The 14,984-nt window shown below is 37.5% G+C and overlaps 1 protein-coding gene across 9 annotated transcripts in view; it reads right to left on the bottom strand.

Moving 5' to 3' along the window:
- Nucleotides 1-3,679: 3,679 nt before the first annotated feature.
- Nucleotides 3,680-14,984, bottom strand: part of LOC150102349 (cyclin-dependent kinase 20-like) — a 162,187-nt gene continuing 150,882 nt past the window's right edge. For all 9 annotated transcript variants that reach the window (XM_090399289.1, XM_090399288.1, XM_090399290.1 and 6 more), the window contains one exon: nt 3,680-5,001. In XM_090399289.1, the coding sequence (XP_090255415.1) occupies nt 4,819-5,001 (183 nt within the window). In that variant the 3' untranslated portion in view covers nt 3,680-4,818. The remainder of the gene's footprint in view (nt 5,002-14,984) is intronic.

The raw sequence follows: 14,984 nt of genomic DNA, 5'->3' as shown, positions 1-14,984 counted from the left end.
GTTTGTACATGAAGTGGCTGGGCTACTTGCATATAGAGACTGATGACTTCATATGCTTTAATATCCCATAATGCAATGTATATATCTTTACAGACATGTATAATGCTATGCATTATGGGAAGGGCTACTATCCAAAACAGATAGTAGCTACTATGTCGATCTTTATTGAGGTCTCATCAGTGGTAGCCAGACCCAGAAGAGATACTAAGGTTGAACAAATGCAGAATTTATATATGTTCCAGTGTGTTGGGGGAGCCATTTGTATAAATTTATACAAATGGCTCCCCTAATTTTTATAAATTGGTTTGTAAATTAGCAGTTTGCAAACCAATGTTCAAACCAGTTTTAACTTATTGATCTGAGAGTTAGGCTAGAAATAAAAACCATTAATCAAACATTAGTAAACAAATGGCATTGTTAACAGATGCATATGAAAAAATAAAACTATTAGGAGAGAATTTAGTATTATGAGCATTTAAAATGTGTGAGCAGAAAGTTAACTAAACTAAGATTGTGTGATTGCTTAAACAGAATTGGCAATGGAAGGAAAGCAAACAGATGTTAAAAGCCATGATAGCAGGAAAAACACCCAGTAGTTGGCCAAGGTCTAGGTGGATTGATGCAGTTTGTCCTAGAAGACTGATATAACATTTGACAACATTACAGTTCATTCCTAAAAATAGTACAGTAATTTGGAGAAAAACTGTTGATTGTTAATAGGAAGTTAGTAAAGGGAACATAATCATTCCACACTATCATAGTATCCTGTACATCCTCTGAAAACATATATCAGCAGTGGGGTGTTGGAGCCAGAAGAATTTTGCAAGCTGGTTGTTCAACCAACAATGCTATAAACTGTAGAGCAGTATGCACTTCAATCCACAATGTCTAGAAGAATTTGGCCGATAAGCTTATATATGGTGACACAAAGCCCAGCAAGGAAAATACTATTTTGGCACCCTTTGTGCTTCTCCCCCCCCACTCCTTTTTATTATTATTATTATTTCGACTATGACAGCCTGTGTAGGTTTTATATCCCCTAGAAGTTTTACAGAAATGCTATTTTTCATCAAACGTTTAATTTTGCTTAGGCTGTTTCTTCCTAAGATAATAACATTTTCATGCTCAATGTCAGTCAAAGATTTCATATTCTTAGAATTGTCATGAAAGAATAAGGTCATATCTTAACAAGAAATGCCTAGGTGAAATCAAGGTGATGGTTGCTGATAATAGGATTTGTTTTTTTTTTACTTTTTGGTTAAAATTCTCACAAAGTAAGAACCCACCCTTTTTTTTTTTTTTTTAACGAGCCAGTTGTTAATAATTTACCAGTACGCCCCTGCATATCAGAAATTTTATGGTGACATCATCATCATCATATTATAGATGAAGGAATCTCCCTATCTTCTAAAGACACATTACTGGCTTACAAGCTAGGAATTTGAATGAAACGTGTTTAATTTTTCTATCCTTGGAGACAACTTCTGCCACTTGCTTCCCTAGCTGAAGTATTTTAGACCATGTTACTAAGTCATTTGCATGTGATTCACATTTTCATTGTTGAGTTTGAGTTTTCCAGTTGTCACTTCTGCCTGTTTAATTTAAATACATACTGGGGATGCTCTTGATACTAGCATTAAAATTTTTATGATAAATAAAAATTACCACATAAGTTATTCCATTCTTATTTATTTAGTTATGAGCGCTTACATTTCTATCCATTGTATTAGTAGATCTAATCCTACTAACACTCCAAGGTCCCCAGCCTCATCAGTTTCTTCTAGCATAATCCTACCAATATAATAGGACAGTGGATGACTTTACATTTACTGACATTGAACTGACATCTATTTTCCCAAGTCCACAATTCCAGCCTATTGAAATCATTCAGCAAGTGCTGCATATCAGCAGCATTCCTGATTACCCCACCTATTTTTGCATCATCAACAAATAGCTGCATGTTGCTTGTCAAATCCTTCCCAGTATCATTAATGTACAGATTGAATAACAGTGGACCAAGCACTGATCCTTGTAGTACACTACTGGTTATTTTTTATTTTATTTTTATTAATCTTTTGTACTGGTTATGGGCAGTACTACCCTTACATCACGTCCAGACTTCATATAGGCCTAAATCTTTACAAGTGTTTTACTTATGCCTGTTCTAGTTATCATTGTAGTCATTCTCAGGTGGCAACGCCATGCCACCAGTGTGCCCTGTAGGACCCTCAAGAAAAGAACTTTTATATCCTTCTGCATAAGCCCAAGCTGTTTTAAGTCCTTATAGCTATCTGTGCTCCACATGCCATGTAAAGAGATGGTGACACTGGTAAACCTCGGAGTTGCCACATGCTCCTCCCGTATCTTACTAACTAGATCTTGGTTATTCTTATAATAGTTTACCTTATCCCACCACCTGAGCATCAACTACCCAAATGTCACCATCTCTTTTAATCACTAAATCTGGCCTATGCAAACCCATGGAGGTCCTATAATGTGGTTCCACCGTGGTCTCCCAACTTTTGTTCTTAAAGCGGTTGTTCAGAATGGAGACCACGGCATCATGCCTCCGTACACAGACCCCCCATGGATGTGGAAGCAACACTGGGCTATATGAGACAATGTCTCACTGTAGTGGCAGCCAGCCACTACAGTGAGCCAGCCATTACAGTTTGAGTCGTCACTACCTCATTGAGAAAAAAACAGTTAATCGAAAGACCATCCATCGAAAAGGCAATTCATCAAAAATGCAATTCACCAAAAATTTTAACTAAAATTTCATTAAATTGATCCAGCCAAAGCGGAATTGCTAATATCATTTTGAAACTTTTTTTCGAAAATGTTATGATAAAAGTGATCCATTTAGAACAAAAAACTGAACCATGCAGACAGCTTCTTGTACCTCAACTTCTACTAATTCCACTAAGTCAGAGAGTTATTGTAATACATAATTTGGACACGTTATTTCTTTGATGCCCCAAATATAGCTGAACTGAAAACTGGAACGGTTCAACATTTTCTTGTAAAAGTTTCAAATAGCGAATCTGAATCAGATTTGCTATTTGAAACTTTCATTCATCCCATAATAATTGCTGTATTGAAGTCACATATTACTACTAGTAACAGTAATAATAATGGAGCCTGCATAGGCTGATCTTTTCCTCCCGGAAACAGGCAAATCAGTCCCATGAACAGACATGAAACAGCTATCGGACAAGAAAGACAATAAGAAAACATATTGTTCTATAATTATTCCCTATTAAAGTAGCATTGCTTTCTCACTCTGCATGGTTCAGTATTTGTTCTAAATGGATCACTTTTATCATAACATTTTCGAAAAGTTAAAATTTTCGGTGAATTGTTTTTTCTATGAACTGCAATTTCGACGAATTGTCGTTTGATGAATTGTTCATTCGATGAATTGCCTTTTCGATGAACTCTCTGGATACCATCTATGAGTACTGTCCTCACCTAGGAATGGTATGCATTTGTGAGGACAAACTCGCCTGATTTGTCAGAGCCTCCTTCTAAAAACAGGACACACCATGAGAAGATGGGACTGGTTTGGATGGGAGAAACTATGTCGTACATCACCACCTTCTTAGTGACCCAAATTAGAGTTGTGTATAGGCAACTGTGACATTCCTAAAAACAGAGAAAAGTGACAACTACATTGTGGTGCCTGTAAATTACTTAAGTGTATAAACTTCATTAAAAAAATACAAAAGTCATTTTCTGAAAGATCAGTAATCACTTTACATCACATCTTTACAACAAGTCTCAGGTTTTAGTCTACTTTTCCAACTTTATAAGAATTATCATATTTTGGGGAGAGGAGTACAAAGTGGGGAGAGAAATTGAGTGACACTAAATGTCACATAGCACACCATGTCAAATGTGACATTTTCTGTGTTACATAGCATAGATATTAAATAATGTCACATGGCACAGTGGCAGTCATACTATGGTTAAAAAAACAATTAGTAGCATCATGTGCCATGACTACTCCAAGACAGAGAACAGTGCCACCCACACTGCAAACACAGTGTTGATTACTCAAGTTATACATTTTATTTTGAAAAAGAAAGAGAATAAGCATCAGATAACACAACCAGCCTATTTTACAAACATAAGTTTCTTGAGTTTCAATCTGCAATTCCAACTTTTTAGGAAATCAAGGCATTCAAGGGAATGAGGAAGGAAAACTGGATGGGAAGAAAGCTTGAAGAACAGAACTAAATAGGCTATTACTACTCTTAGATGAAACAAAACATAATGCTATGAAATCTGCCACCCCTTCCCCTCAGTACATTAAAAGATGTATGAAGCTTAGATTTCCTTTTTTACACCAAACAATGGCAAAAGAATGTTATTAAATATCTCCCTAAATGTTCAAATATTAATAAATATGAACTTTACATAAATCTTACTTTTCTGATTCATAACCATACATTAAGAAGAATCTATAGATCTATATAAATAGATGGTATTTTATATTTATACTAGTCTCTGCATAGCAGTGTGAATAATTGTAATTTTTCTATTATAGAATCTTAGAATCTTTCACAATCCCAAATTCAAATTCACATATATTGCAGAGAATTTCAATTATTAAAATATAATCTAAATTGCAGCATCACAAGATCCTTTTCAGTAAATTAGCAAGTCCATTTCACCATCCCCATCCTTATCATGAGCATAATCCTTGATAATAATGAAAGATACCATGTCACAATTTGCTTCATAATAACTGCTCATATCACAATTTGCTTAATAATAATATAGCACGATAATATCATTCATAGCACAATTTGCTGATTATGTAGGTGCATCAATGTACACACCATTCAGAGTGGTCATCAACTTCTCTAGAGTCTCAGAAACGGCAAATTCTGTTGATGGTATATTTGGCAGTAATCCATGTTTGCTAACATTTGGTTTTAGTAATTTACAAGGTGAACATGGTAGAGGAGCAGTAAAAATATATGGATGAATTAGTGCCTGCAAAAAGAAAAATAACTATTACTAGTGAGTTATTATTCCTATAATGGAGAAAAAATATACACTATATAAACACATTTATATTTAATAGATTTACCTAATACACTAAATGTGTAGTTTACATGGTAGATTATGTAGTGCTGTGTATTGTAGAGTGACCTCCTTATTGATAAATCCTGGGATTGTGGAGGTATAATAATAATTAAATAAAGTAAAATATAAGGATTCATATGTATCAAAATTAAAATTATGTTTCTGTCATAGTGAGCATCACTGGTGATCGTTAGGAATAATGCATAAATTAGCAATAACAGTGCAGACTATGTTGAGTGTATACTGTGTAGATGAGTAATCAGCAGTTATTTGTTATTAAACTAAGCAGTGAATTTTTACATCGGTTTATTGGAGTAGACCAAATTCTCAGTATTAAACCAAATCATTCCAATTAAGATTAAAAATAATAAGGGTTTCAGTTATATTTAAAAAAAATGTCTTTGAGCTTTAAACTTAAATCTGTACAATGGTTGTCTTTTCTCATGTAATTCTATGATTCAACAGTTATGTTATGGAATGGAATGCAATTAAAAAACTTCCCAAGAAATTATATTCATGTTTAATCCTTTATCCAAGTGAAAGAAAACAAAATTTATGTGTAAAGTATATATACAAGTAGTCTAATTGTGAAGATACTTTACATGTAAACTTTGCTCCATTGCTCCTGCAAAAGCTCTCCTAAGTCCCTCAAGGTTTTGAGGAGTGGGAGAGAGTTGAAAGCAGCAACATGTCAACCTAGAGCATCCCAGATATGATAGTCTCTCCTTGAAGATATTAGTCTACAAGCTTCGCTCAATGAGGATGAGCATTATCATCTTGTAGGATAAATATCTCCCCTATAGCACCAACATGTGGATGAACATAGAGGTCCAGAACTTTGTCTCTATAGTTTCAGCATTCATGATTCTGCTAGGAACCATATATAGATCAGTGAGATACCTCCCTAAACTATCACACTACCCTCCACCATAAGTGTGCCTGGTTTTCTGGAGATTGGAACTCATCTGTAAACAACATCAACCTCCATTGATCTTTGGTTCAGTTGATATGGAGCCTGGCCCATAGAAGTCCTCTCCTGTGGTGTGGGGATAATGGCATGCAGACTACCAGTCGCCTAACATATGGACCACCTTTGTGAAGCCCTCTGTGCACAGTGAAAGTAGATACCAATGTTCCTGGCCAAAGCAAGGTCAGTTCATTGCTGATTTAGGGTAGTAATACTCCTGTTTTGGCAAGCAGATAATTTGTTGATATCAGTCACCCACTGCAGTTATAGCCTATGGCATTCCTTTACTGTATCTCAGGGATGCTGTCTGTAACTAACCGCTAGAATTGGTTCCGCAGTCTGTGAACCACAGAATGACTCATATGCAACCAATGGCTATCTCTATCTGACTTTGGCCAGCCTCTAGTCTTACAATGGCTCACCAACTGAATTCATCAGTTATATCGAAGAAGTTTGCTACCACGAAATGTCTTGTTTTTACTCCAGATACAAAATGGAAAACTACTCCAAAATGCCTACTCTTACATAGGTATCTGAGCTGGTTGTTGTAGCTGAGTCAACAGGTCTTGATAAAAATGGTATGGAAGTGTTGTTTATTTTTTTACGATATATATTAGAACACAGAAACTAAGTAAATAATTAATTTATTAACTTATTGCTGATATTTCGCTGGTGTTATAACCAGCATCTTCAGAGCACAAAAACACAGTTTGTTACAATATGCAAGACTATGACAACATGGTGTAATCAGCAGACTGGTTAAACAAAATTGCAGCAGCAACACAAAGACTAGAGTCTTGATATTTTGGCACCCTCTATCTGAAAAAAAAAAAAAAAAAAGGCATACTAGTTTTTTCTTAGGATGACTGTCTCCCAGATCTTAGGCAAGTTAATACAGCCATATTTGTTGAGATTTGGAGTGTGTTTCAGGGCTTCTGTCGCCTCTAAGAACAATCTCTCCGACTTATAAGAGTTTCTGTGTAGTACTTTTGTGTTTTTCCAGTTGATCCTGTGTGCAGAGGTATCTAGAGCATGGTCTGCTAGGCCCAACTTGCCATAATGATAATTCCAGACGTATCTTTTGTGTTCGTTGATGCGGATGTTCATAGTTCTTTCTGTTTGACCGTAGTAGGCTTGATTACATGAGCAGGGTACTTGGTAGACTTCTGGATGTGATAAAGGGGGAATGCTGTCCTTGAGTGAGCGGATAAGGGTAGCTAATTTGCTACATGGTCTGAATGTAGTGCGTAGTTTATGTTTATTGAGAATTCTTGAAATATTTTCGGATGTGCCTTTGATGTATGGGATGGTGATTGTTTTGTTGTAGTTCTCTGTAGTGGATGGTGGGAGGGGTTTCTTAGGAGCGTTTAGTATTTTGTTTATCTTGTGTTGATTATAGCCATTGGCCAAGAAGGTGTGGCGTAAGTGAGCCAGTTCAGCAGCAAGAGCATTGTCATTGGAACAGATTGCTCTCGCTCTATGGGTGAGTGTTTTTAAAATGCCATATTGTTGAGAAGGATGATGGTGTGATTGTTTGTGTAAGTATCTCCCTGTATGTGTGGGTTTTCTAAAAACTGAAAATGATAAGGAACCATCTGGAAGATGTGTGATAAGTGTATCTAGGAAGGGCAGACAGTTATTAGCTTCCAGTTCCATAGTAAAGTGGATTTTTGGATGTTGGCTATTTAAATGCGCTAAAAATGTTTCCAATGTTTCTGGGCCATGTGGCCAAATAGCCAGTACATCGTCAACATAGCGTAGCCAAAGTGTTGGTTTGAGAGTGGCTGTATTGATTGCTAGTTTTTCCAGGTGTTCTATGTAAAAGTTGGCTAAGGGGGGGAAAGGGGGGAGCCCATGGCTGTCCCATCTATTTGTTTGTATATTTTCCCTTTCCATGTGAAATATCCTGCATGTATTGTGAATTTGAAAAGTTCAAATATATCAGGGGGGAAGTGGGACTTCAGTAGATTGAGGGTTTCTGTAAGTGGTACATTTGTGTATAGTGAGGTGATATCAAAGCTTACTATTAAGTCTGAGCTTTTTAGGGTCAGGTGTTGTAAGATGCTTTTTAGGTGGGCTGAATTTTTGACAAAGGAGGAGAATTGTTTGTGAGAGTGGCTAGTAGCTTCGCTAAATGTCTAGCCAATTTGTATGGGGGACTATTTATACTGTCCACAATTGGGCGTAAGGGTGTGCCTTGTTTGTGAATTTTTGGTGCTCCATAGATCCTAGGTGTTTGAACATGGACGGGCTTGAGTTTGTTTACTGTGTCTTTGGGCCAGGAGGTGACTTTTTTCAATAATTTTCGTGCCTTATTCTTTTGTGTGTTGGTGGGATTGCAATCTATAATTTTGTATGTTGACTGATCTTGTAATAGTGTGTGCATTTTGTTATCATATTCTGTTGTGTCCATCACTACAGTTGCATTTCCTTTGTCTGCTTGTGTTATGATAATCTGGTTGTTGTTCTGTAGCTCTTTTATAGCAATGAATTCTTTATGTGGGATGTTATTTTTGGGAGGCTTGGACTTGATTAAGATGTTGGCCACATCTAAACGTATGTTGTTAGCTATTGTTGGAGGCAGGTCGTATATTCCTCGTTCGATGGACGCCATTATTTCGGCTTTTGGAACTTGTTTGGGAGTCACGGCAAAATTGTGCCCTCGACTTAAAGCACTAGTGGCTTCTTTGCTTAAAGTGAGTGACGATAGATTCACGACGACGAGGTCTTGTTGTAATTGCGGTCGTTGTCTGGTGTTCCGTTGTTGGAGATTTTCAAACTTATTTTGGTGCCGGTTTTTGACTCTGTCGAATTCTTTTTTAGCCGTTGCGTTGGTGATGTTATCTAGGATCTCCCAAAGTTCCTTATTTAGAATATTATAAAGTGATTCACGTAGCGTGTGGTTGGTTGAATTTGATTTTGTTAGTTCCAGACAAGTGGCGTTAATCTGTTCACGTAATAGCGTTACACTCGCTTGTTTATAGATACGTTGGGCTTTGGCTGAGTGGAACTTGTTTTTGATTTTAAAACAGTTCAGTATTAAATTGGTGTCTCCGCCAAAGTCTTTGTGTTGCTGCTGCAATTTTGTTTAACCAGTCTGCTGATTTACACCATGTTGTCATAGTCTCGCGTATTGTAACAAACTGTGTTTTTGTGCTCTGAAGATGCTGGTTATAACACTAGCGAAATATCAGCAATAAGTTAATAAATTAATTATTTACTTAGTTTCTGTGTTCTAATATATACCGTAAAAAAATAAACAACATGTTCGACGAACACATAAGTCTGTCGACACGTTTAAGGATTCTTCACGGAGATGATATCGTACGTAAGACACGACAATATGGTAAGTGGAAGTTAAAATTGGCGTGGCAACTGAACAGTTCATCCCTCCAGTTCATCCTTCCAGTTCATCCCTCCACCTTCTTCTCCACCGAGAAGAAGGTGGAGGGATGAACTGGAACAAATTGCAGGAGTGAGATGGATGGGAGATGCTGAAAACCGAGTGGTCTGGAAAATCATGGGGGAGGCCTTCGTCCAGCAGTGGACAGAACCAAATGGTTGAAGAAGAAGAAGAAGAAGAAAGGGAGGTGGATGATGGGATGTCATCATAGAGAAGATATAATGCAAAAAACGATGTATCTATGAGAATGTGATCATCACATTGTAACATCATTTAAACCTACATGCTGCCATGTAGCGGTCCAGGTCATTAATGTTTATGTTGAGATCACCAATACTGAAATGGATGTGGAAGTGTGTATATATATATATATATATATATATATATATATATATATTACTTCATTTGAATAGGATTTTATTTTTTATACATTTTTGTTGCTTTTTTAATAATATTTTGTTGTATTTTTGTGATATTTCATTGTTGTGTGAGATTTTTTCTGAACCATAGTGTCACAGCTATTTTAATGGTATCTTTTATGGTTGGTGATGTAAGAAACTTAACTGAGAAGGAACAGGTAGGTAGTGGTAGTGAAAGACTTATATGACTCCTACATATCTGTAGGTCCATTTTCCTGTTCATGTGTGGCCTTGACGGTGTTCTTTGCATACTTCTATACTCAGACTCTCTCCAGGTCAGTCTCATGATTTAGCAAAGTAGTGGCACCAGCACTGTTCACTATTTGGATAAGGAAGCCTTCTGTGGGTTACTATCAAGTCTGGTCCCATGTATTATCTAATAATGGCTTGTGGAAACATTCGACTGCTATGTCTTCAAATGCAGGAAGAGCTATCACCATAGTTAATTATGGTGTAACGAGTATGTTAACTCAAGGGCTCACTTTAGTGAGTACGGGCATGGCAAACCCGAGGTACCTGATGCTGGACCATGCCTTACTTCATGTAATATACATCTGTTATATTATCTGTAGACTGGTCCCTCCCCTTTTTTTCTTTCCTTCTTTCTTTTCTTCTTGCTACCTTCCCCCCAATGCTATTAGAGTATTCGAGGGCTAGGGGTGAATCTTTCCTATTTTGCTATTTCATCTTATGTGGAAAGGGCCTCTGCAACCCTACCACTTTCTTCTTGCAGTGACTTCACTCCAAAATGCTACTATGATTGTGCCTAATAACGCATCTCATGCTGCATCGGCTGTCACGCAGAATAATCAGAGCCGTGTTCAGGGCTTAGGCAGAGGGTCCTGTTCAAGAAGTATATTACAGTCTCCATCAAAAGTCAGTGATACTGTGAATGAGCAACACAAAATGTATAAGATTAATCTTAGAAAGGAATTTTACATAGGCACATGGAATGTCCGGGGTTTACAGATGGGTACTCTTGAGATTGTCTGTAAAGAGATGGATAGGTATAAAATTGACATCTTGGGAATTACAGAGACCAGATGGAATGGAGAAGGTCACTTCAAAAGACAGGATGGTAAGCTAGTTATTTACTCAAGTGGTGACTCAAAACATCATGGGGTAGCTGTGATACTGAAGACAGCTCAGGCAAGAAGCCTTCTTGGTTATAACCCCATTAATGATAGGATACTCTCCATTAGACTTAAGGCTCAACCTACCAATGTATCATTTGTGGTAGTTTATGCACGGATAGGCCTGAAGAAGAGAGTGAAGAATTTTATGAAAACTTACAAACTGTTTTGGACTGCCTACCAAGGAGAGACATACTGTACATCTTAGGAGACTAAAATGCAAAAGTGGGAAAGAGTATGAGAGTCACGCTGGAGTGTGGCATGTTTGGTCTGGGTGAATGTAACACCCATGGTGAAAGACTGTTGGAATTTGCCCCTGCTAACAGATTAATTATTACCAATACCTGCTTCCAGAAACATCCACGACGGACCTATACTTGGACATCTAACATTGACAGGTCAAGGCACCAGATTGATTACATCCTGGCTCTCCAGTGGTGGAAGACAAGCATCTCTGATGTGCATACTTGTCCTGGAGCAGATTGTGGTACAGACCATCAGCTGGTAAGAGCCAAAGTAAGACTAAGCCTCCAAAAACTTCCAGGTCAGGCACATTCCACTAGATTGAATGTTAGAGTAATTCCTAGTGGGTTCACAGAAGGAACATCAACACGGTTAAATGATTTTTTGGAGACCAATGAGGAAATCTCACCAGAAATGCTTTGGGAAGGAGTCAAGATGATAATACAGGATACAGCGAAGACGTATCTCGGCCCAATAAGAAAACCAATAGACCCATGGATATCAGATTCAACATGGGAACTAATCAAAAGAAGGCGGTTGGAAAAACAAAGAGACACAGGGACCGAAGAATACAAGAGATTACATAGAGAAATCAGAAGAGCCATCAAGCAGGACAAGGAAAAGTTCTATACTAATAAATGTGAAGAAATAGAGTTCCAGATGAGAAGGCATAATTATAAAAGGATGTTTTATTTAGTTTGTGACTTAAAGCACAAGTTTAAGTCTAAATTGAATGTCATCAAAGACAGGAATGGATCATTACTAACAGAAGAGTTGGAAATCAAAAACAGATGGAAAGAATACTATGAGGAACTGTACAGCAGAGTGGATAAAGAAAATGTGGAGTCCTCCCAACAAGAAAATTTTGATTTGGAACCTCCTCCACTTAGGCATGAGGTTGAAAGAGTAGTTAAGCAGCTCAACAGCAATAAGGCCCCAGGTGCAGATGAAATCCCAGCAGAGTTCATTAAGGCCACAGGGGATGGAGGGATAAGAGTGTTTCATAGATTGATTACAAGGATATGGGAGACAGGATCATGGCCTAGAGACTGGAAGAAGTCAGTTTTCATACCACTACACAAGAAAGGTGATATGAAGGCATGTAAAAATTATAGAACTATTAGTTTGATATCTCATGCAAGCAAAATTTTATTAAAGATCATGCTAAATAGGATCAGGCCAAAGTTGAGGCAGAGATGCCCGAGGAACAAGCAGGTTTTAGGAAAGGTAGGGGTACCAGAGATCAGATCCTTTGCCTTAGACAGATCCTAGAAAAATATAAAGAATTCAGACTCCCTCTGGTAATGTGTTTCTTAGACTACTCTAAAGCTTTTGACTGTGTTGAGCATGTGAAACTGTGGGAAGTAATGAAAAGAATGGGTTTTCCTCAACAGACTATCAGGTTGATAACCAACTTGTATAAGGAACAAGAAGCCACAGTAAGAACATGTGTTGGATTGACTGACTGGCTTCAAGTTAGAAAAGGAGTTAGACAAGGATGTTTACTTTCTCCTCACTTGTTTAGTATATATGCAGAGGACATCATGTGTGAAGCATTGGATGAGTCAGGACAGGAATTAAGATAGGAGGTGGATTGATCAGTAATCTGAGGTATGCTGATGATACAATACTCCTTTGTAATGACATGGAAGAACTAGGACAAATTCTTAACAAAGTTAACAAGATCAGTAATAACAGAGGACTTCAACTCAATTCTAGCAAGACAAAGATCATGGTTCTCAAAGGAAAAACAAACAGAGAAGCTCTTGAGAAACAAGTGTACCTTAATGGAGAAAGAATTGAGGAAGTCAGCAAGTTTGAGTACCTGGGATCCATTATTAATGTGAAGAATTGCTGTTCAGAAGATGTCAGTAAAAGGTTAGGAATGGCCAAAACAGCAATCAGAGACCTGTCTAAAATCTGGAAGGATGGATCTATCTCCATGGGAACAAAGTTGAGGATTTTAGATGCAGTTGTTTTTCCAACAGCAACTTATGGATGCAAGACTTGGAACCTAAAGAAGTCAGATAAGAAACGGATATCTGTTTTTGAGATGTGGTGTTACAGAAGGCTGTTGAGGATATCATATACTGAAAGGCATACAAATGAATGGGTGGTAGAAAAGATTAGTAGAACTTTAAGGCTCCTTAAGGATATTGAAAGAAGAAAGATAAAATATTTTGGACACATAGAAAGGATGGAAGGAGGACTTCTCAGAACAGTAATAGAAGGTAACGTTCCTGGAAAAAGAGGCAGGGGTAGACCATCAATGAGATGGATGGATGGCATGTGTGGAGTGACTGATCTTCAGAGAGTTGAGGCTGCCAGAAAAGCAAACAACAGGACTACATGGCGAGGCCTAGTGTGGAACATCACCGAGCATCGGAGTGACCATACAGCATCTATAGATGCCCAGTGAACATAGAGAGAGAAAGAGTGAGTATGTCGCTGAGGCAGATAGAAAATTGAGAGCTTATTCTGGCAATCAAACATGATAACAGCCACTCCAGAACTCCAATAAACAGGGTGGGGGTGGTGCTTCACTAAGCAAATGAAAGTCATCTACCACTTTTTTGATCCTTCACCAAAGCCACTGGGCCCAACTTCTATGCATCCAAACAGTATCATTGTAACATCATTTAAACCTATATCTGACTCTTAAAAATTGAGTTAAAATCAGTTATATAACTATAATCCCCCTCACCTTAGTTCTTGAAAATTATAAGAGGGTCATTAACAATCAACTTCAGCTTTTTTTAATCTCAAATCCACCCATGAAGGGTTGCTTGTTAGCTGGAAAGAGAGGGGATGCCATCCACTCAGGCTCACAAATTATTCACTCAGTTCAAATCTAGTTAGTGACTACATTCGAACTGAGGAATATTTTCTAGACTGGAGGAACTTTTTCTAGCTTTTTCTTCAGCTGGTTTCAGAGTAAGTCAATCTCTGGTATGGATAAGCAGTTTTTTTCTCCCATAAAATCAAGAAAATTGACTGTACAGCCTACACTATTTCAGACAATAAATATATTCTATTAGGAACCAAGAGGTGGTGAAACTTGTCAGCCATCTCTTCACTGGATGCCATTCATAATTAGTGATAGTCTTGGGCTAACTATTCTGATTGGCTACCACTAGAGATTGAACTTCCCCCCAGTCTCCAAAAGTTAAATAGGACTAAAACTTGAAAACATTATGATTTTAATCTCTAAAGTAAGATTCCTGAATTATATAAACCTTAAACTGCTCACTGTATGAAAATGCTATAGGCTTCCTTATCCAAATAGTAATCAGTGATGGTACCACTTACTCTGCCAAATCATGAGACAGACCTGGAGAGAGTCTGAGTATAGAAATATGCAAAGAGGGGCAGGTCTTGTTTTAGCAATCTGCTTATGTTTTATAATAAGGTGATGAATGCGTTGGATAAGGGCAAATCATATAGAGTCATATTCTTGGACTTTGCAAAAACATTTGATAGATTACCACATGATAAGTTGGTGTACAAGCTGCAGAGGGTAGGAATAGATAGCATATTGGTTAGATGGACCAGAGATTGGCCCTCTGAATGATACCAGCAAGTAGTGTATGATGTAGAAGTATCTCAAGAAAGGTAGGTGACCAGTGGCGTGCCTCGGGGGTTCTGTTCTTGGGTCCCCTACTGTTTAACTTATTTGTTAATGATGCAAAGTTAGATAGAATTATCAGGAGTAGTCTTGATGTTAA

The sequence above is a fragment of the Typopeltis vanoorti genome, chromosome 10, assembly GCF_054136105.1.
Source record: "Typopeltis vanoorti isolate ZY-2024b chromosome 10, IOZ_Tvanoo_1.0, whole genome shotgun sequence".
In the NCBI taxonomy this organism is placed as follows: domain Eukaryota; kingdom Metazoa; phylum Arthropoda; class Arachnida; order Uropygi; family Thelyphonidae; genus Typopeltis; species Typopeltis vanoorti.
This window is presented reverse-complemented; position numbering and strand designations above follow the sequence as displayed.